The following is a 24,050-nucleotide window of genomic DNA, read 5'->3' on the forward strand; positions in this document are numbered from 1 at the left end:
GTATCGAGATATTTAAATGCAAGCATTTTGCAACATACAAAATGTATTTACAATTTTGAATTTTTATTAATCCTACATTTAATCTAATCCTACTTTTAAGTCACACATTTGTTTAATTTACTTAACTTGGTAAATGATGCTATTTACTACAAATTGACTAGCATGACGATAAAGAATGCCATCTGCTATGGATTGAACGATTAGCATGATGATAAACAGTACTATCTGCTATAAATTAAATTAATAGTATGATTAAATCATCATACTTATATAATCACTATTAGACTTACAATAAGATTAAATATGTTTACTTTCTATAAATGTATGTACTCGCTTTAGTTTATGATAATTATAACATACTTAACACAGAAGCACTTTTTAAAGCACAGATAAGTATAAACTTATTCATTAAAAAAAAAAAAAGAAAAAAAAAAACGCAACTTACCTTCGAAAATTTTGTTGGCTTGAAATTGCTTCTATGAATCGCCTTTATCCATTTATTTAAGAATTCTTTCTCTTTCGGAAAAGAGAAAACCTGTACTTTTGGACCATTTGGATAGTTCCCTTTACAGTTAGGTACACAGCATGTGTAAACCATATCAAAAATTTGAAAAACAAATAATAAAGTGGAATACTTATAATATAGAAATATCTGAAAAAAGAAAGAAAATGTCGACTGTTCTTATGGACGATTTCTGACCCAAGTGACCGTCAAAACTCCGGAAATCCACCCACCACAGTCCTGGGTGGGGAGAGTTAAATGAAATACAATCCCTACTGACACTGACGTCACACCTCCTCCTGGGAAACGCGCCGTGGCCTTCAGTTAGTTCTAGGAGGTGTTGGCCAAACTGATGTTACGACATTTTAGAATTAAATGTTTTCCATCCTTGGCAAGCAGTAGGGGGCGCGAAATTTTCAGTTGTCCCTGGGCGCTGACAGGGGCGTAGCTAGAGGGGGGCAAGGGGGGCATCTGTCCCCGGGCGCAGAATCCAAGGGGCGCCAAACTGATGTTACGACATTTTAGAATTAAATGTTTTCCATCCTTGGCAAGCAGTAGGGGGCGCGAAATTTTCAGTTGTCCCTAGGCGCTGAAAACCCTAGCTACGACTCTGCCAGCAGACGTTGCTATGGAAACCAGGCGACTTCTTCAAAAAGCTATCGTTCTGTTTCTCATTTGAATACACCCCGCCCGGGCAGGAAACGATAGAGGGACTCCAGACGTTACTGATAGGGTCAGTCTGATTCTATCATGACGCCTGGAGTCCCTCTATTGGCCTCTTTCTGATCCTATATTTATAGTTGTTTTCGGCTGTACTTAACTTTATTTTAACTCATGTTTCTTTAAAAGGGTTCCTAGTATTTAATTATAAATCTTCTTAAAAGAGGTTTTTAAACTTGGCCTTAAAACTATTAACATTGTACTAAAATTAGAGAGCTGTTTTAGCGAACAACATACCAAATACGATCCAGCGTTATATTTGAATTTGCCGCCCGGGGCAGGAACCCCGGCTTGCCCCTCGCTAGATCCGGGACTGCTAATTACATAGACAGATTCTAATTACATATACATTTCGAACTCAAAGCAACTCGTATGTCTTGTCTAAATTTCCTTTTGCCTTTTTGCTTTAAATGAGAGGTAGTAGTTATGCTTAAAAATGAAATAAGTATTATATTTAAATAAATATCTGCATTAATAAATAATAATTATTTATTATTTTCCAGATACTTGTACGATTACAGAAGAAAATTCGCGAAGACATACTATACCCAAAATGTGTGCCAAAAATGTCATTCAGTATACATTTTCTAAAAGTCATATCAGAACTTTGAACGCCATTGTACTCAATCACAGGATAAAGTTTTCTCGAAGATCTTCGATACCTATGCAAAATGAATTATTGTTATACAAAGATACAATTTGCAACAACAATATTCGCAAATTTCTGTCTTATTATACTTTTAAAGAGAATGTGAAGGAAACACATATTCCAGAAGCTGTTCATCCAAAGCCGGTCTTCAGTTGCTCATCTGTTGAAGTAATGCAGAATGCTGTCAAAGAAATTATGAACTTTCGACTTATGAGAAATGTCGTAATTCTTATATATGGTTTTTCGAACTTCTTCATGAACATTGGATATGACATCGCTTTTATTTACACAAAACACAGAATAATTCAGAAGAATATATCTGAAGCCAAAGCCAATTACTTGATATCTTTAATAGGTATAATGAATATTTTCGGCCATGTTATTTTGGGATATCTATCAGATCGCAGTTATATTAACAAATTATGGCTATATAATATTTGTCTGACAGCATTCGGTTTTGCTACAGCTCTCAGTGGATTCTGTAAGGATTATTACCTTCTAACATTGTATGCAGCTATTTATGGAGCAACTGCAGGTCAGTAATTACATCATAAATTTTTGCTTTTAGCATAGAAATGAAATGTTATTAATATATTTTTTTCCTTTACAGGTGATTACATAAGCTTAACTTCAGTCATTTTGATAGATTTGTTAGGAAAAGACCAGTTGAACAATGTGTTTGGACTTCTGTTGCTTTTCCAAGGAGCTGGGTGTATTATCGGTCCTCCTATTGTTGGTAAATATGCTATTAGAATTAGTTATTTGATTCACTTGTAGGGCTTTATTTTATTTTTCTAATAGTTATTTTTATTTTGGAACAAGCTTTTCCTATATCTTCTAATTTTCTACTCGCATTTCCCTGCCAGAATGAGTTTTCAGTATTTCGATTTATGCAAATAAGGTAGAAATCAGTATTTAAGTTGAAGTCTGAATGACTTCAGTATGAGAGCGTGTTCCGCCTTTCGGCGATGTTATTGCTGTTAGTTAAAGCTTGCTATTCTACGGCCATACTTAATACGTGCCTGCTAGTATGCGCCTGTAGTTCTTAATTAATGGCCAACTCCGTGAGTTTTATTCTGTGAAGCTTCGGGTTATTAAATTTATTTACCATTAGTTTAGTTTATATTTTGTATTTTGAGTTAAAGCCAAAGTAGAGGTTTCTTGTACGCCCAGGAAGGGCCATTTTTAAATATATTTTGAGTTGGAATAAAAGGGTAATTTAACCCTTCTCCTGAATTGTTACTTATGCTCAAGAGCTCAGCGAATAATAGCTATACATTTCTTCAGTATTGAGCATTCACACAACTCTGTTTCAGCTAGGATATTTCACACTAATATCAGAGTCGTAACAATTCTAGGTTACTTTATTTTTTACTGTGCTCAGTATAAGATAATGTACACGTATCAATTGATATTCGTATCTAATTGGGGATTATTTAATATTTTTTTATTATTTACAAAAAAGAGAATTTGGACACATAAATTTATATTATATTCATATCTGCATGCCTGAGGATATTCCGTAGCCATTGGATAGTAAATTCCTAAAATGCGTTGTCTCCTAAAGCAAAAGGCAGATCAAAACCGAAATAACTTCTATTCCAAATCGTAATTTTCTTATTTAAAATTTTACATGTAATAAATGTTTTTACATCATAGCTGAATTCAAAACTTGATTAAGATAAAATATTTATTTCTACATTATACACAAGTTAATAATCAAATGCATCTACGTATATGATATCTATAAATCAAAGGATATGGCCTAGTACGCCATTCCCCTTTTAGTGTCTAAAATCTGTCTCATCTTTTTTTCGGGTGAGGCCCTACGATCGATACATGACATCAAATTTCTTTACATTAAATCTTTTAAAAAAAAAAAAAAAAAAAAAGTTTTCAGATTTTTATATTATGCCCAAAGAGGCGTTTTTTTAACGTTTCGTGTGTTACCTTTATTTATTAAATATCATGTTCATTTAAACCAAATAAAATTCAGTTCAACAGCAATATCACAGAATATTAAAAAACACCATATCTTTAGAATTTATTATAGATAATCTCGCACGCTGGAGATAAAAAAAATTTTTTTTTTGGTACAGTGTTGCCATTGCCTACTTTGAAATTGTTGAGTTGTTAATAAAAAATTCTTTAATTTTTTACAAAATATGAAATAAATAATAAGACAAATTCAAAATTCGGGCGCCCATGTTCGGGTGGAGGATTACGTTATTCAAAATTTCATGGCTCTAGGTACTGTCTTTTTTTTTTTTTTTTTTGTTTTGTTTTACAATGCGAGAAACATACATACATTCATGCACAATTCTTCATTATTTAATTTCCTTAAACATAATACAGAGTGGTAATATTTGGCGGCAATAATTTAAAAAGTGATTCGCCGTTTATAGCAAAACGCCACAAAATGCCTAATTTTGAGACTAATAGCCTTTCTTGGCTACTCCTCTTTGGGATAATAAATGGAAATACGCACAATTATTTCCTGTTACAAATTTTTTTTAAAAAATTCTTCTCACATGTCTGCTAAAATACAAAATCAAGACAAATTAATCAGTTAAACTAAGTAATTACTAAACAATCAATAAGTTCAAAAATTTCTGATTAAATGCTGGAACAAAATTTAAAGTTCTAAAGTTCGGTTCCAACTTCTAATGGATGTCAGAGCCGTACGAGTCTCTTTAACTGTGGTTTAGACATTTTAATTAAACACGAACGAAGATTTGATTTCGTCCTCTATATACTCTACTATCACACGAAGCTCACACATGAATTTGGATTTCGTAGACCACTCTAAGAGAACTATATTTCCAGTTTTGAATTCTTTTCTAGAGATGGGAGTGTTTGAATGGTGGATACAAATGGATTACTTTTCGTAAATCAAGCAGATTGTGTTTCTTCCAGCTTTTCTAGAGATGTCTCAGAAGTTTGATTTGGTACACTTGTCTTTTCATCAAATTACTTCCACTCAAATTCCTGCCAATCAGCTCAATAAAATGAAGTGGATAATTATGATTTTTTAGTCCAAAGTTAAGAAAAATGTGCTGGCGTGAGAGGCTCTCTTCCTTTAAGTCTTTGTAAGTATAAGTTAAAGATCTTTGATTTATTGCGTATTCAATCTCTGTCAAAATAATAGGGGACTCTTCAAAATTTAGTAGGTTTTTTCCAAGTATTTTTCTTCAAAAATCTTTCACAGACTTTATACTAAACTTCGTTAAACCTTGCCTACCATGCCGAACGCTCTGCAACGGATGTCTAGCTTATCTTTTTGTATGCAATGAAATCTTAAAACTAAGAATCCTTCAATATTTTCGAAAAATATTCAGATTGTCTGTTTATCTTTTGAAGAAAGCTTCTGCATTGTCTGAATAGATAATGCGACAAATGCCCTCGTCTTGACACGAATCGTCTAAAAGCCATCAAAAACTTTTCTGTTTTTCTGTTCTTCTTTTCTGTATTGGTGACCACTCTAAATGAAGGGCTATGGTCAGTGGCGTAGCTAGGGTGGGGCAAGGGGGGACACCTGTCCCCGGGCGCAGCATCCAGGCGGCGCCAAATTGATGATACGAAATTTTTTAATGAAATGTTTTCCGTTTATGGCACACAGAAAAGGGGCGCAAATTCTTCAGTTGCCCCCGAGCGCTGGAATCCTGGCTACGCCACTGGCTATGGTAACGACACAGGTGAAATCTACATGCGATTTGTCAGTTCCGGTTGCCGATCTAACGCGGAAAAAAAACGCTTGTCATATGCTCGCACTAGATGGCGCTTCATATCGGAAACTTGGGGAAAAGCGTGAAATTTTTGTATGATATTTTGACTTTTTACAATTACATTTTTTAATTGAAATGGTTTTAATTTCTGCTCGATTAAAACTTATTTTACTTCTTGCTTTGTGTAAAAGAAGTAGAATGCAGTAGTTTATATTAATATGTGAGCAAGGAGATGCAAATAATTTAATTGAAGAAATACGCTTGAACGAAAGGAAATTTCTTTTAATTACTTTCGCATGACACCTCATCGATTCGATGAATTTCTAGCGCTCATAGAACTATTTATTCAAAAGCAGAACACTAATTTTTGTCAGAATATCGCAGAAAAGAATTGTTTGTACGATAGGAAAAGGATATCCCAGAAAAGGATCATTATATATATATATCAAACGCTGTATATATCTAATTTAATTTATTTATGAATTTTGTTAAATGATAATTAAAAAATCCTAATTGCATGATTCTATTTTGGAGAGTAAATTTTTCATGAGGTAGAATACGATAAATGTTTTTGCATGATGTATGAACTTCCTTTAAATGCTTCCTTAAATAAACTTCCCTTAATTGGTTTTAATAATGCAATAAAAAGTTTAATTTGTTTAAATATATGTAGGATTTACAGCATTACTAAATTAAATATCGCACTTAAAAAAAGCAGTTATTTTTAAGTTAATAAACAACAGCAATTTTTTAAAAAAAATATTTTAGTTTCTACCTTATGTACATATTTTTTACCTTAAATGTAACAGTAATTACTTCAATTAGTCATTCATATATTAATGAACAGCCACTATCAAAAGGTTTATGTTATAAGGTCACTTTTATCTAAAGCTCATTGAAATAACTGCATTTTATATAATACTTCTTTTTCTGAATTAAAAATTGAATTCCACAATTAGCAAATTTGCTAATGCTCATGCAAAAGTTCTTTAAATAAATGAAAAATTATCGGAACTACTCTTATATGCGCCCTCAGGTCGCCAAATTTCTCGCCAAACATTTTTGGCGAGAAACTCCACGGTGCCATATTACTATCTAAATTTTTATCTACATTTCGAACTTTAAGCCTAATATGTCTCCAAAAACGCGGTTTTCGCACATGCAAAAACCACGTTTTGAACACACAATTTAAGCTAAAAATCCGAAACAAAAACAAAAAAATTTAGATAGCAAAAACGTAAAGTTTCTAACCAAAAATATTTGACAAGAATCCATGTATACAGCGATATGTTCTAACTTAAAAAACATCTACGAATTGCACAGTCTAGGCAGCGAAAGAATTTACGAAGTACGCACACCTCGTTTTAATAAATTAACATAACAACAATAAATTTCAAAGAATACTAAGTACACAGCGATATGTTTTAACTTCAAAAAACATCTACGAATTGCACATTTTAGGCAGCGAAGGAATCTACGAACTACGCACAAATCGCTTCAATAAATTAACATAACAGCAATAAATTTCAAAGAATACCATGTACACAGCATTCTGTTTAAATTTTAAAAAATCTGCGAATTGCACAATCTAGGCATTGCGCACAAATCAACAAAATAAAATTATCAAATATAAATTATATCAACAAACATAAATTACAAACAATTCAAATAACAACAGAAATTCATAGTAAAAAAACAATGAACATAACATTCTACAAAATAAAATGCACTTATCATAATACATTCCTGAATAAAAGTTCGCCAGTCATATTACGTCTCTGAACAAAAGTGCCACGATTTGCTATATCACATGTCTTTCTGCGATTCAAAATTTCGAAAGTAACAATAAAAACTTCCTCCAAAGTTAACTTATTACACGAAAAACCACAATCCGAATCTTAAACTCCGCTGACAGACACATACTTTAGCAGCAACCATTTGACTGCAAACCCACACAAGTCTATCAGAAACACCATTCTTCGTCCGACATCTCATATCAGCTCCGCAGTTCGGACACGCCAAACTCTGTTTTAGAAGTCCTGACTCTCACAGAAATTCCAAAAAACGCACTTCTATCCGCATAAACACACCCGTGAACAAAAGACTCGTTAACAACTCCAACATCGTACCTTTTAATACTAAATTTACTTTCCACACACTCTAAAATGCGCGACTGAAATCTTGCTACCATGTCTCTAAGTTTCAGCGTCAAAAGGGTTGCCATACAAACAGCATCGTCACTCCAAAGACCAGCGCAGAACACATATCGCCACATTTGGTGATCTTAGGGCGCATATAAGAGTAGAGCCAAATTATCATCAAGATTAAACCTGTCGAAAAGTGGTCGTGCATGTTAAGAAAAACAACACTAAGACATTAAAATGCATAGAATTTTATAAAATCAGCTACATACTAGCGAGCTTCTTTTCTGTATAAATAACACTTTTCTTAATTTTTTTTAAATAAGTGGTTTACTCGTCACCACTCGTTTTTAATTCAGAACTCACTAATTTTTTTTTAATTAGATGAAACAGCAACTTTATACTAATACCAGTATCGCTTTTGCTAGTCTCGTGTCAGCAGAATGTCAAAAGAAGGATAATCCACACAATGCCGAGCGGAAATTAGGTTTATATCAATGATGAATGAAATGAAATGAAAAATAAATGCAAGCTTCTTATGTCCCCCTCCTCCCAAAAACATCGCGGTACAAAAAAACAAAACAAAAAAAAAAAAAAAAAAAAAAATGTGTATTTGTACCATCAATCAAAGGAAGGAAAAAGCAAGGCTCGAACCCGCAATACAAGTCCCTAGTAAAAGCTAAGCTTTCTACTGAGCGTGTTACCTCTGCAAACCGAAATCGAATCGGTAAAGTCAATTCCAAAGACAAGAAATGATGGAATTTCAGCTATTCTGTCTTTTGGTAGCTGTGCGGTCATCTGTTGAGAAGATTGCTGTATACGTTTTACAAATAGGACAGATTCTAAGAATTTTCTTCTCAAGCTGTCGGCATTTCGGTATCGAGTACTCAATCTGAAGGCTGGTCAAAGTGGCTGTAACTTCACAATGCATCAGCTTATTATGTCCGCTGTTAAAAATCAGCTCTGTAAATTCTGAAATTCCAAGCAAGGGGATTCTTCGGTGGTGAAATCAGAAAATTATAATCTTTCTCTAAGCCACAAGATTCTTTTGTCGTCTAAAAAAGGGGAAAAGGAAAATATGGATTATTTCCTCGAAATGATTTTATCAGTCTCTGATACAGAAATTTTTTAATTATAGGCTACTCTTTGAATTCTTCGGATCTAAAATTCTACTGCATATTTAAGTTCTTCAGATGAGAGAATACCTGTTAAGTTTGTAGGTTTCGTATTTTTCAAAGTGAAGATCTAAGCGGTTACTTTTAATATTTTCATAAGATTGTTGTACTTGGAAATATCAAATAATTCTATTTTTTCTTGTATGATACATTTATATTTTGGGGCATTAGAAACTTCTTTGTGTATTCCAAATTTTCTTCTTCAGTAGTGCCTACATTACCAGAGGGCCAAAATTCTGGAGACTGGAAAAGCCAGGGTGGTGCATGCCACCAAAGTTGGCAATTTCTTAAAAACCTAACAGTAGTTTCTCGTGTTATGAGATCTTTGGGTTGCCTTTCCCAGGGCGATAATGCTAATTACTGTTTTCAGTTAATCTCTCAATTTCATGAAGTTTATCTTTGATGAAAGTTTTAAATCTTTCGGGGATCCTAGTGGATGATAATTTGTAATGATTCGGTTTTGCGTTATACTGCTACCGACATTTGAATATGATACTCCAGTAGAGTTACTGAGCCAGCTTAGAGTTAGATTTAAATTGTGTAGTCTTTGACTACTAATCAACGTTTTAACTTGAATTTGACTGATACTTCAGTTGCATCACCACGAGCTGTGTTGATATTGTTAGCACAAGAACATGCATTCATATTGTAAGTTTAATAAAAAGTTTATTTAAACCTTTCCCTTATTCTGAAGTAACTTTTGAGACATAACAATAATTTGCTTCACGTCTATTAGGGGTTTGGGACTAAACCCCTGATGCATTAAACCTCTAAAATTAAATTTAACTTTCACCAGATCAAGTAGAACCACTTAGGATTTTACGATTTCGATTGTCTTCCTTAACTGGTTCAATAGTATGTTTTATCTCGTAATCGTTTAAAATCTCTTCATATCGAACAAAGTGTTGTCAATTCTAAAGCTGGTATTCAATTTCTTAAATATTTCAAGTACAACATCCTTATTGACTTCCATTAGATACTTTGAATTTGGTTTCCAAGGCAGTCTTACTTGCTGTCTATAATTTTCAGAGTTGATATCAGATCCGAAATATTTCATAAATTCTAGATCAACCGCTTTTTCGTTTTGAATATCTCTTTCTAAACCTAAGTTTTCTGACTTCCAAATCTTTTGTAATTAAACGGATATTAAGTTTACATTTACTATTACTTTCGTTGTTTAAAATTATTATTTACTTGACCCTGAAAACACTACCCAAGTAATGTTTCCTTGGCTACTACAATTTTTGAAATTCTTTCAATTTTTCTTGTAATTATCGAATAATGAATATTTACTCCTATGAGAATATCAACTTTGCCATTTTGTTTGCAAAGTTAGCTAGTTGTAAATTTTTCAAAACTTTGTTATCTGTAGCAAAATTTAAATCTTGGGGCAATGATAGTATTGGGGATACTTTCTGTTCAAGATCTTTAAAGACTGAGATCTCTGATATTTTTTTGTTTTGCTTTAACGAAATTGAATGTCTCTTCTAGCGCAGTTTATCTCGAAATGAATAGGCAGAAAGTGATTCTTTTCTAATAATCGAAAGATTCCTTTTACTAGATATGTCTTTTTCACGACCATTATCAAAAAGAATTCTTACATTTGCCATTATTCCGAATCGAAGCAGAAGCAGTTTGTTATAAATTTTTACTAGATCTATTTTAATCGGGATTATATGACGAAACTGCGGAAATATAATTCGAATCCCATATTTTGTTTTCAATTTTATCATTCTTTATTTTTCTGATGAAATAAATGACAAATCGCTTCCGAATATTTGTTATTACAAAAGCTACGTATTACTTTTTGCTTGCATTCCTAAATTCTATGTTTTCTATCCAGATTCAAAAAACATCTGCCTTGATTTTTCAGAAACTGCTTGTCTTTTCCAAACTTAAAATTTCGCAATCCAGCGATTTATGATTCTAACTTGGCAAGTTAATTTCTAATTGGAGAAGTCAAATTTTTTAACGTAATTTATTGAAAATTAAAATTTGTCAAGTTAGAAATCCAGTATCAAAGAAAGTAATAAATTGTTTTTTAAATGAACTGAAGAACGTTGTATGGTCCTACAGCTATTATTAAAAGAACTGCTGTGGAACTTGCCATCCGTCAGATCTCAAGTCTTTTGTCAGTGACACCGACTACACCGAACGTCGTTTCTCCCGAACTGGTCAATTTTTCACATTTATCTTGTTGTTATGATTCATATTTTTAAATTTTACTTCAAATTTCAATGCTAAATTCTTCGGGGGTGTTAGACTGTAATATGAGATTTCATGTTGCAAATTAATTAATTTATTCGTTTTTAGAGTTTGAAATTGGGCGTTACAGTTTGCAGAATACGAAAGATTAAAAACATTCTGTCCCAGTAAAAAAGAAATCGGTACCATTTGCGAGAAATATTTGCTTCGAGCCTCATCCGTAGACCATCCATTAAAAATGCGTACAGCTTATCTTGAATAAAGTTTTTTTCTTTCATTCAGTGCATGTAAAAGTCTTCAAAGGATATTAATTTATGATCGAATAATATCAGAGCAATTTTTTAACATATCGTTTTATATTACCATATATTTTAAAATTATTCGTTTCTTATTTTATATGTAAGATCCGAGTTCTGCAACTTCCTGAAGAGGTAGATTCATATAAGTTGTTTTAGTGTAAACACACAAATTAAGCTACATTTACTTTTGTAATACATAAATTTTAAATATTCGTGCAATATTTGAAAGTCATTAACACAGATATTACCATTTTCTGTATCTGTGACATTTACGAAGTTTTTATAATCACCTTAGGCCTTTGTATCGCAGAATGTAAAAATTCAAAAAGAGAACAGAAGCAAATTTTTGATTTAATCCAACATTTCATTTTATTTTAGAGAAAATACTGTTTCAGTTATTAAACTGGAATCTGAGTACAAAAATCATATTGCATTTTTTTCTCAGCAGATTGGTTGCACGACTACACTGGATCGTATGATTCTGGCTTTTATTTGTCTGGCTGTTTGTTTGTCTTTTATTTATGGATTGCTTTCAGCGGACTCATGGCTTTCTTCATTCCTTCCGTTCAGAAAACGTTAAGTAACGAAACTGTAAAAGAAAAAGACCTTAAAATTATCTCACTTCAAAATACTGTAGCAGAATATAAATCAAATAATGAAGTTAATTTCAAAATAAGTAACTGACCTCCGAATTTCCGTATAGCGTAAATTAAACAGTAATGTATTCCACCGATAAATTTTGACAATAAAATAAATCTTGACAAAATAAAACAAATTAAATTATCAAAGTTAGTATAACAAAATCATTAAAATATGTTCTCTACAGAAATATGTAAGTTTTGACAAGATGTGTCAAGCAAATCAAGTAGTATTTTTCAGCTGGCATTTATTCGCAACAAGTTGGTAAATGATGGTGGTGGCGTGCCGTGGGAATCCAAAATTGATCATAAAGTACCGTGTGTAGTCAAGACGCAATCGGCTATCTCAGTGGTGCTTCCAGAATACAGCCGCTGAAGATCAAAAGTATATTTTCCAAGAAGAATCAAGGATTGCGAATAATTGCGAGACAGTAAAAAATATCACAAGACAATACTATTTGGTCAGAGTTATTGCAGGGACGGTAGGATCTTGTGCCATCTTTTTTATCCTCATATCGCGATAAGTGCTGGGTTCCAAGTCGAGCTATAGTTTTTATGATGTCTCGAGTAGCACTAATTTAAAAAATCTGGCAGTCATTTTGATAGAATTTCTTCAAAGTCAATACCTTGAGATGGCATTTGAATCATCAAAAGTAATTTGATTATTATTACCATCTATGAGATCTCTTGCCTCTTTTGCAAATCTGTCTGCGATTTCATGTTCGATAATGCTAACATCAGCGGACACCCATTGCAGAATGGAGAATTTACTTAGATTACCCATTTTCCTCAGCTAATGCTGAATATCTTGAACAATGATTTTTATATATCAGAATAACTATTCCGTGCATATACATATAATAACTAATCAATACACAAAGTAAAAAACGAATGAATGCATATTATGAAATCGACTCTTAACCAAAAACACACTGACAATTCGGGAATCATTATTCTTTATCTGACATAAGTAATTTCACATTAAGTAATTCCAAATATCTTTATCACAAATCATCACGCATTTTTTTAAATATCTAAAAGACCAGTAAGCTCTTATTCTCATTTCGTATTTACTTAAATACTAGAAAGTATTCAATTTCTTCAGAATGTTAGTTTGGCTTACAAAATATGTGCAGTGCAAGACTAAAATATAAATGCCTCGTTGAGAAGGATTGCATGCAATATAACATATACCAAACGAAATAGGTCAACCAGAACGGGCTCTACGTAACTTTAAATAGGGTAAATTTAATTATAACCACCCTGCTGCGTCATTTCTAGATTAATATATGCCACGAACGTGAGGGCAGCTGCGATCACGAAAGCTGGAGGCAGTGTCTAAACATAGCTCCGGAATTTTTAAATAAGTGTTTCATTAAATGTTTTCAACTCTCTAAAAAAGTTTAATGCACCTTTTCTATGCAATGTATCATTCATCAAATTGAAAAAGGAAACTTCGCTTCTTCGAAACTTCAAATTTCTTTTTTTCTGTTCACTATCAACACGAGAAATCCAAAAGAAACCCTGACACGGAATATTCAGATAAGTAACATTCTGTTCTCTATACAATATCTTATTCTCTATCACTAAAGTGCCATTAAATTTCTTTATTTATTATTTTCATAAGATTCTAACATTATACAATAGTTAGTAATAGTAGCAAGTCATGTGGTTCTTTTCTTCGTAACTATTCCGTAGAGACGCCACATTCCTTATCAGTAGTCCGTTCTTATCAGCCATTCACACTCTTCGGAGGCCCCCCTTTTCGTGCTTAAGAATTTCTTACATGGAGGTAATGATTTCTTAAGAGGGAAAAATGGGGATCTCTTGACCATCGATGAGTATAGATTGTGATTTTTGTAACTAAGATCCCCGACTTTTTTTTTTTTTTTTTTTTTCAGGTCTCAAACTTAGAATTATAAGCAAATATAAATACAGTGTGACAGAATTTGTTAAACTTGTTCTATAATAAATTAATTTTATATTTAACTAATATTTAAGAAAAATAAACTGTATAATTTATTTTTTCTGAAATGCTCTCACACTGTGTATGGATTTACGATTTTGTCAATTATTATTTTTCTGAAATATACATGAATTTTTTGGGAACGGTAATATTTAATGTTACTTTGGTTAAAATATTATGTACATCTCTTTGATGATATATGTCTTTTCTAGTTAGGTCTCAAGATAAGGGCATACACATTACCATGTAGGAATTCATTTATTTATTTATTTATTTTTAACTTAGCTAAAGTTTGCTTCTTAAAGACACTAATTTTTGCAAATGAACTCCTTTTAACTACACTCATGGACACAATCGTATTTTAGGATATTATCTACTTCTTTTCCTTTTCTTTCTATAAGCCCTTTCCCCCCCCCCCCTCTATTATTTTTGGGCCATTTATTTTAAAATTTATTTTTTTCCATCTTTTCTTTCTGGCCTTTTGAACTCGTACAAAATGTACGAAGTTCCTTTTTACTCTCCTCAAATACGAAATTACCCCTCTTTCTATATACCTTTCCTTCACACCTATGCTTGATTTTTCGCCCATCGGTGCAGAAAGACTTAGCGGGTGCAAAACAAGACATCTGTCTACTTTGTCTATCTGTCTGTCTGCCACGAAGCTTGCGTAACGCTTATGATGTAGTAGTTGGGAACCTAAACTCTGAGAACTGGAATCTTTCCAACTCAATAAATAAAAAAATAGAATTAAAACTGCCAGATTTGTTATTCATTGTGGATCGGCATTTCAGTATTCTTCTTCTTCAATATGGATCTACGTTTCTACGTCGCAGTGTTCCTACATCAATACTTTTCAGAAATTTGTTGTTATGTATATTACATGACATTAATCAAGTTATTGAATTGAAATATCATTTTTCAACAATGAATGACCATTAAGTTATTTGACGGTACGTGAAATGGTCGAAACTACTCAACGATTTTCGGAAATTCGCAAAAGAACAGAAAATATGCTTAGAATTTCATATAAAACTTTATTTAAATGCTCTTTTAAAGCTCTATCCCGGGGGTCTCCAAACTACGTCCCGCAAACCAAATCCGCCTCACAACAGTTAACGGCTTATTGTTGCTGTGATAAGTTTGATAAAAAACACAGAATGATAATAATTCGGTTTTATTTACTTGCTAGGTTAAGTTTAATGACAAGTGTCCACTTGTAAAAAAATACTAATGAAATTTATGTAACTGTGACTTTCCGATGACAATAGTTTGTAGTTGTGGACCAATTTTACTTGTACCAATTATTAAAAGAGATTTAAGATACTCATCGGTTAACTTAGATCTGTAAACATTATTTATGTACTTAATTTTGGAGAATGTTTTCTCAACCGAGTAAGTTGTACCAAAAACAAAAAATGAGCAAATTTATGCAAATTATCAAATTCTACCAGTGGAAGATTCTTATAAAATTCCAACAACGATGAGTTTTGATATTTGCTCTTTAATATATCATTGCACTGTAAATCAGTAATTTCCATTTGAAGTTCCTTGGCTAGGGTTTTAATGTCTGTATCAAATGGGGAAATTTTAATTTCATTAGCAATGACATCAAAGTCTGAGAAATCTTCAAAGCAAAACTTTGATTGCAAAATGGACGGGAAATTCAGCCTCAGTAGAGTGTCTGGATATTTCACGTTTTAAAACGTGTGAAACACTTTTTACGTAATTGTGATTAAAACAGTATTATTTTCTGCTGAAACGATTTGATATTAGTGTATAAAAATCAGGGAGAAGCTGGTTTTCTACTTGCAGTCCCAAATTGAGTTTTTTCACATGTTTTGTCAGATCGACATAAAACGTTAACAGCCATTCGCTGTTTCGTAATTCGGTAAGAGGGCGATGTTTTTCATTCAAAAAATTTCGATCACTGCTCGAAGTTCAAAAAAATCTAATGTGCACACACATGACTTACTTGCACGAAATACTAAATTATACGCATTTTTTCCCTGCATTTCATTTAAACTTACTGAATTGAACTAAATCTACTTCGTCGATAGCGCATAAATCACTATAGAATAAATGAACTCTTTAAAATTCACTATATTTGTTTACCGTAGCGACACTTGCGCTAGATTCACTTAACAGCGTTTCATCTCCTATAATAAATATAAAACGATATATAAAAGAAATTAGACAAATAAAAAAGAAACAGTTTTCACAAACGATTCATCACCGATTACCTAATGCGCCTGCCCTACTCGTAAACATTCTCCTCTATCCGACTGGCGACAATATTTGCTCCTACTACGAAACACTTATTCCTCAAATTTCATTAGAGACACATTTCTCATTCAATCAATTCAGTTCTCACATAGCGACAAGGCAAAATTACATAAAATATCTTCATTAAAATTTGAAAGATATAGAAAAACATAAAACACAATATAGCTAAAACAATTTAAAAACAATTTTTACAATTAAAATTAGAGTTTCTGAGTAAAAACAAGCAACTCGGCCAGCAGGCAGATTTTTCGATGCACAAAACTAAAAGTTTCCTTTTCGTCCCACTCGACAAAAAGATACTGAAGGTGCAGAAAGACTCAATTCACTATTCAGCTCAAATGTAAAAAAATATGGCTGCTATTGTAAGAAAAATTTAGCCGCACTTAAACAACTTTAAAATTACTTTTAAATTGTTGATAATTCTGCAGCTATTGCACGCAGATTAATTAAAGGCATAAAAACCTTAATCGGAGGATAAGAACAACATAATTCAATCATTTTTAAGTGTATACGAGTCAGTTTCCCTTAGAAAGTCCTCCACGAAGGCATTCCTCCTCTTAGGCAGATAGCCCTAGTGTGCTTTGCCGTAATTAAATACACCACACCAATCATTTTTAAAGCAAAAAATGCGTAATTTACCAACTTATGAGGGGAAAAAAATTGAGCTTACAGAGTCGAGTAATAGTGTGCGTAAATATATGTATATATTTATATAGGTTTGGTGCGGCCGATTGTAACCAAAAAGGGAGGTGCACAACTACATGTTATAACAGTCCTATATACAAAATTTCAACGTTCTGAGGCTACTCGTTTTTGAGTTATGCGAGATACATACATACGTCCGTACGTACGTACAGATGCCACGAAAAAATTTCTTCTGAATCCATTTTAAATGTTTTATAATTCGTTTAGGGAAAAAGAGTTTTTTATTCTGTCCGTACGTACAGATGTCACAAAAACATCGTTAAATTGCATTTAACAGCAGTTAAAAATGGATATTTTCGTTGAAATATGATACCTGTAATTTTTCGTGATTACAATACATCTTTTACTTCGTGCAAGGAAGTAAAAAGCGCTGAAGGATTTTTCCGCAACTAAGCCAGCGTACGGCAGTATAATGTGGTAAATCATTTTCTGCTCTCTCTTCAATAAACTCGCGGAATGGTCGGCGATTCAGCCCAGTGATATGACTGGTTTTAGAACTTCAGACATATCCAAATATTTCCCGCCCAAGGACTAATGAATACATGTATGACTTGATGAATGATACAGTCTAAGACTAATAGTTTTGAACCAACATCATTTTCTACTGCCTTTGACACAAAAGCAACCACACCTTTAAATTTTACCACACATGTTTCTACCTCCATCAGTTGTAATAGATTACAAGTTTTTCCAGCGAAGGTTTGGCCTTGGCTACTTATGTTTAAAATTAATTTATGATTAGGAACAGCATGAATTGTGAACACATAGCTAAGTTTATTGACTTTTATTTTCCAGCTATCGAAATGCGACGCTACTAGAATAGCAACGTTTTGAAACCAAAACCAAGCAATCATGAATCAGAACTACTTGCCATTCAGAATAAAGAAATTTAAATGTAAATACGAACTACTTGTTGCCATTCAGTATAAAAGAAATATAAATATGAATATTAACAGAATATTAAAGTTAATTTTATAAAATAATTAAACACATGAACAAATATATGAAATCAAAAATAATTATTTGTCATGCAATACTTGGGCCACTACAAAAGTTCATTTTGGTAATGGCATTTTCAACTCCCTTAAAAATATCTTCTTCAGCAGTCGTGCCGTGAATGAATTCTATCAATATCAAGAAGTTCTTCATATACACTTCATAGCTTTTATTTACTCGAATAAGAATCAACACCTGAGCAGTATCTGACAATCCGTTGATTCATCCAAGGCCAGAGAAAACGACTCAAAATGTCAATTTTTGTCATACAGTTAAGATGATATATTTTCTGCGATGTCTTGACACCAGCGGTCGCAACTGGTGGTCCGTGAAAACTTTTTGATGTCCGTAAAAACTTTTTGATGGTCCGCAGAAAAATTGGGACATTATTTATATTTTTATGAAGATTCAGTTTTAAAAATGACAAGTAACAAAGCTTATTATGGAATATACTTTTTTTTTTTTTTTTTTTTTAATTTTAACTACTACTTTTAGCGAAATTCCTTCTGAATTTAGCTACTTTTGCAGGTGTATCTAGCGACATGTGAAAGTGAGAGTTAGCATCAATGGATATGCTGCTGTTATCAATAATAGCGCGAACTGGCATTCTGTTTTCTTTATAATTACAAACAGATGCTATTGTAGTCGTTAATAACACAGTTTTTCTCCGTATCAATAGGCAACTTGATGGTTATTTATGAGAACCATCTTTCTTGTTTATAATTGCAGCACTGGAAGTTTCCGTTTTTGTTTTGTCTAACTGTTGATCGATGGCGCCTATTGCTGAGTAAGCGATGATTATTATGTTTACAATAATTAAAATTTGGCAGCATAACACTTTCAATTTAGTGATATTGCTTTGTGTTTGCCTTTTTTTTCTTGCTTTTCGTGAAGTTCCTTTTCAGTGATATGGAAATGTGAAGCTTTCTGTACAAGAAGGTAAGATTTTTGTACTTTTCATATAATTTTTCACTGTGAACATGTGTATCAGTGAGATGTTAATAGTGTTTTAATTGTTACTCATAATAGGAGCGTAGTCTGAATTTCTATAAAGACATGCTGCTGAACACCAAATGTTTCGAAAATTATATATATTAACAAATGAAAATTAGAATTACATGTATTGGAAAGTTGAATATCGTTTTTGCGTATTAATATGTTGTTTTTAAAGTCTGATACAAGTTTTTTTAATTCATATTAATGGTCTGCCAAATATAAAATTATATATGTAGTGGTTCGTGAAGTTCTAAGGGTTGACGGCCGCTGTTCTAGACCCTACTAATGTCTGTTATAATTTCTATTACTTATATTATACTAATTCCTCAGTTCAAAGAAGACGGCAATGATACAGGTCTGTTTTTAATAATATTTTTTCTCTAAAAATTTTTTTCTAGGTCTTGGCAAGACCCTTGCTTCAATTCGTCTATTTTATTATCTTTTCCGTTTTGAACTAAAAATAATTTTCGGTACTTTTACAAAGTATTAACTCTTTAAGTTTGCAGATCCACCCATAAGATCTTGTATATTTTGACTAATAGCATATCGCTATTTATTTATTTTTTTTTTTTTCTGTACATCGTCATTTCCTTTCCATTATTTATTTATTATCTTTATTACTTAATTATTTATTTATTACCTTAATGTGTTAATTTAAGCGGACGCGTCGGGAAATTGGAACAGAGAATTGAGACTAAATTTAATTTTAAATTTAGTTTATTAAATTCATTGAAAAATGTGTCGCGTACAGTTTCAATTGCCTGTTTCGGCGAAACACGTGATGGAGTTGGCTTAATTCTAAGTTCATTAAAAAATATTTCCCCTGACGTGCCATAGTGAAATTCGAATTGGGCTAATCGACCATTTACCCCTTCTTAATTTTATTTTTAACTCGATTAATTAGTTAGTACTTTTACTATGTTTTAAATATACTTAATTAGTTTAGCATATAGCTTACTATTATTGTTGATTTTTACTTGTAAATAATCAAATGTTGTATTTTTCTCTTTTAACACATTTAATTGCAACTAATTTTGCTTATGTTAAAGTTTTCAAGAACCACAGTATTTAAGCAGCTTTTTAGCGTGCGTACTAAAATTTATATTTTAATTTCCTTAATTTTGCAGCACAATGCGCAAAATTTTTGACCATATAGGTCTTTTATCGTTTGTTCTTTCTACTTTACTTTACATTGTATGTATATATATATATATATATATATATATACACCTATGATATGCAAATCTTATTCCTGCAAATATTTATACTGCACCCAATACTTTTCCTCATGTATATATTTACACCTACTTGTGCACCTTTTCACTTGTCATTCATTATATTGTCTATTTGTTTTTTGCTGTGTACATCTTTTTGCTGTAATTATGTAAAATTATTGTAACCATCTAAGTTAGTCTATCTTGCATACTGGCATTTCTTTTTAATTCTGCACTGCCTCACCTATTGCATTTGTACTATCTCTTCACCGGTCTTGGCAGATCGGCTACATCGCTCATTCGCCCATGGACTTACCTTCTATATTCATATAATTGCTTTTAATTGCTAATTCTTTTACTACGTTTATGCCACTTACTCAAGAATTCGGAACTCTAAAAATTAGAAAATCGGCACAATGATATCCCAAGGTAGCGCCACAAGCGCGGGAACCTTATTTGCGAACACAGTTTGCTTGAGCCGATGGTCTTTTTTCTCGGTTGCTGGTGTGTTGTTTGAGGGGCATAATTTTTCACTGGCTGCCCTCGTTTGTAGTCTAGAGTGAGCATGGCCCTTTGACCATTAGAACCGTCTGACTCACATTGAAAATCCTGTATGGCCATCGTTTGTGGCACAATAGAGAAGATCCACAATGATCAAAAGGTCGAAACGACCAGGAGGGTCGGATCTTCCTCAGATTCTTACCTTGTAGAGTCAATTCGTGACCTGAAATACGCGCTATGATGATGTAGGGTGATGGTTCTTTATGAATTAAATCGCTCGGATGCTCCTTCTAACCCTCCGAGCCATGGTGTTTGCTGACAAACAGACACTTGAATAAATTTACCTTTTCAGAGCAGATTTCTTCGGCTACTGCAATTACGCCTTCTTTGACCATTTCTCCATCGGAGAATTGTTTTCCACGTTTTGCGATTTCAAAAGCTACACGAAAGCTGGCACGATAAGAACGTTATGGTTTCACTGCATATCAAACATGGAAAGTTATTACTGGACTGAATCACGAAATACGGGAAGTTCCATTGATCTTTTAATGGTCTGCATTCACTGTCTATTTTTCGCTTCTTTCCCATATTAGTAAATCACACATAAAAACAAGTCAAATCAAAATTATGTTAGGTATGGGCGTTGGGAGGTTCGAAGATGTTTTTTAAACGGGATTATGCACTACTTTATTTCACAACGGACAGTTTCGCTTCTTTCGCCTTCCCTAGAATGTTCAATTGTTATACTGCGCTTTCGAAAGAACTACTAGCGCCATCTGTTAGCAGTTAGGTATAGAGGATACTACTTATTTCCACTTTTGACCACCAGATGTCCACAAAATTAAAATGGTTTTGGCTCTTGGAGCTTACTCGAGTAATCAGTATGGCTTTAAGGCCAGAAAGTTTAGACACCTCTGCTCTATCCGATGGTGCAAATAGTAATATTCTGAAATATTTTGTAAACTCGTTAAACGAAGACATGAGCTAAAAATCGTTTCAACATTAAATCTTTAAAAAAATCCAAATCGAATTTTGAGAAACAAATAACTTTAGCACAAGTATTATAATCCACAATGAGTGCGTAGGCTAAATTAGAGCTCGGAAACTTACTGCAAGGGGAATACTGACCCATTATAAATAATTTTAAACACTAACTAATCCTTAAACTCCGCTGTGGCAAAAGACATCTAAAAGAAGCTTAATTTCTTTGCAATACAATAATTTCACAATCAAGAGTCAGCTTTTAATTCAGCTTATTACAATTTTGCAGAATTCCATATATACTAAGATGCACCAGTGATCAGAATTTTATTTTTCAGTATTTATAGAGGATGCAGTTCTATGTCAGAAATGGAAGTCCAGCTTCGAAGGTATATATGATAATCGGGTGAATTACAGGTGTGGTATAGATACCATTCGCACGCTAGGTAAAGTTGTGAATTGCCATTCGATAATAATTGCACGAGCTTTGCATTTGCATTATTGACAAAATATTTCCATGAGAAATTGTACTTGATGATCAACACTCGGTAGGCCAGGTAGGCCTAAACAAAGGAGCAAAACCTGGGGACTTCATAGAAGAAAGCAGCTGACTTGCTTGAGTCGAAAGAACCTATTTTTTAAAAAGGATGAAATTGTCTTGCTTTCAATAGTCAGCTTGATAGGCTTATAAATAAGGCCTTCATGCCTGAAGCAGTCAACAGTTTTGACCACAATCACATATGAGAAATGCAACACTTTCCTTATTATGCAGAGCTGAAATGATAAAACTTGATGATTCTGTACAATTGCAACTCAATCGCCAGTCCTTTCCTGAATCTATACTGGAAACCCAGAATGGTAGCCCCATTTTATTCATTTTTCCAATGTTCAACAACAACGTTTAAGCCATTTTGGGGAGGGGGAAAAAAAAAAAAAAAAGTAATTATTTTTTATATTGGAACCTATGAATTCAGGTTTTGAGTAATGTTTATGTATAACTGCTCATAATTCAACGTTTTTGAAAGGTTAGCTATGCACTAATCTATTTTTTTTTTTTTTTTTTAATGTAGATCGATTGCTTTGAATTCTTATTATTACCCGCATCCTCTACACCTTTAACCATCGGCGGTACAGAATTTTCAAAGACTGTATCATGCCGAATAGACGAAACTTCGTGTCACTTCGTCACACCACAAGTTTTATTATTCAGAATACAATTTCAAACTGGATTTGGAAGTGATCTTCTAGGGAACAGCAATTCTTTCATTTTCTAATTTCTGTTGGATATTTGGAGTGTGAACAGAACAATTGTATATCAATACCCAGAGTAATTATCGCCCTTCCTCCACTGATTAGAACAAATTGAATGATTTATTCAGATTAGATTCACAATAAACTGTACAAAAGATAGCTCGGACACTAAATGCATATTTTTCAACTGCATCAACAAACTGTGAATACTGATGTAAGTTGTTTAAGTTGCTTCGTTTTATGTGATAATACTTTCTCTTTAATTCTATAAACAGACATAATATCTTCTTCAGTTACAAAGTTCCGCCGTTCAAGTCCTAGAATTGCTGTGTCGGAGAATATCGACTAATTTGTCAATCGAAATTTTTTTGTTTTCAATAACCTCTGTGTCACTTTCTTCACTATACCCATACAATAACATACTATAGTTGTACTGTGTTGCCTAATTAAAGGCATAATAGTAAGACATTGAATCATCCTGATTGGTGTGCACTCAATTTGGCCTTTACACTGCAGCTTCAAATTTTAAACAATTAGAATCAGAAAAACAAAATTAAATATTTTTATTATGCACACATGTACAGAAGCCTTGATACAAGAATTGCCAGCCTGGCTGATGATGAGTGACATAGAATGCATTACACTGAGTCATCTCATCTACCTGTAGGGTAACAAAAACCAATCTAGTTGATGATAAGTGACACAGCAGATAAATTTTAGATTTAGCAACAGTTTTATTTTAGATACTAGCAACAGCAAGTGCTTGCTACTATACGAGTTTGATAACGCCTTAAACTAAGCACAAAATCATAAATATTTTATCTATTTTCACTTTGTTAACACTGTGAGGAAGGATGGTTTTTCTTAAATTGTTTAGATGATTGCAACATTTGTATCCTGGTTTGCTAGAAGTTCATTGTTATCCCTGGATATTTCATAACTTGTCCTAGGCACTATTTTTATATTTTACTAACTGTTGCTGAAGAGCAGCAATGTTTCATATTTTGAACTTAATTTGCTTTATAAAAATTTTATATTACTAAAATAAAAATAAATTTAACAGTCAAATCTTGTCCTGAATGATTTATGTCTTTTTGTTTACT

General features: G+C 32.7%; 1 protein-coding gene across 1 annotated transcript; it reads left to right on the forward strand.

Moving 5' to 3' along the window:
- Positions 1–1,283: 1,283 nt before the first annotated feature.
- LOC118189281 (putative monocarboxylate transporter 5) lies at positions 1,284–23,895 on the forward strand. The gene is made up of 3 exons (XM_085819109.1): positions 1,284–2,406; positions 2,482–2,607; positions 22,767–23,895. The coding sequence occupies exons 1-3, from the start codon at positions 1,776–1,778 to the stop codon at positions 22,778–22,780; spliced, it is 771 nt and encodes a 256-aa protein (XP_085675235.1). The 5' UTR covers positions 1,284–1,775; the 3' UTR covers positions 22,781–23,895.
- Positions 23,896–24,050: the final 155 nt, after the last annotated feature.

Source organism: Stegodyphus dumicola, chromosome 6, assembly GCF_044657685.1.
Source record: "Stegodyphus dumicola isolate Sdum_Otavi_A_Nest chromosome 6, ASM4465768v1".
Lineage (NCBI taxonomy): Eukaryota > Metazoa > Arthropoda > Arachnida > Araneae > Eresidae > Stegodyphus > Stegodyphus dumicola.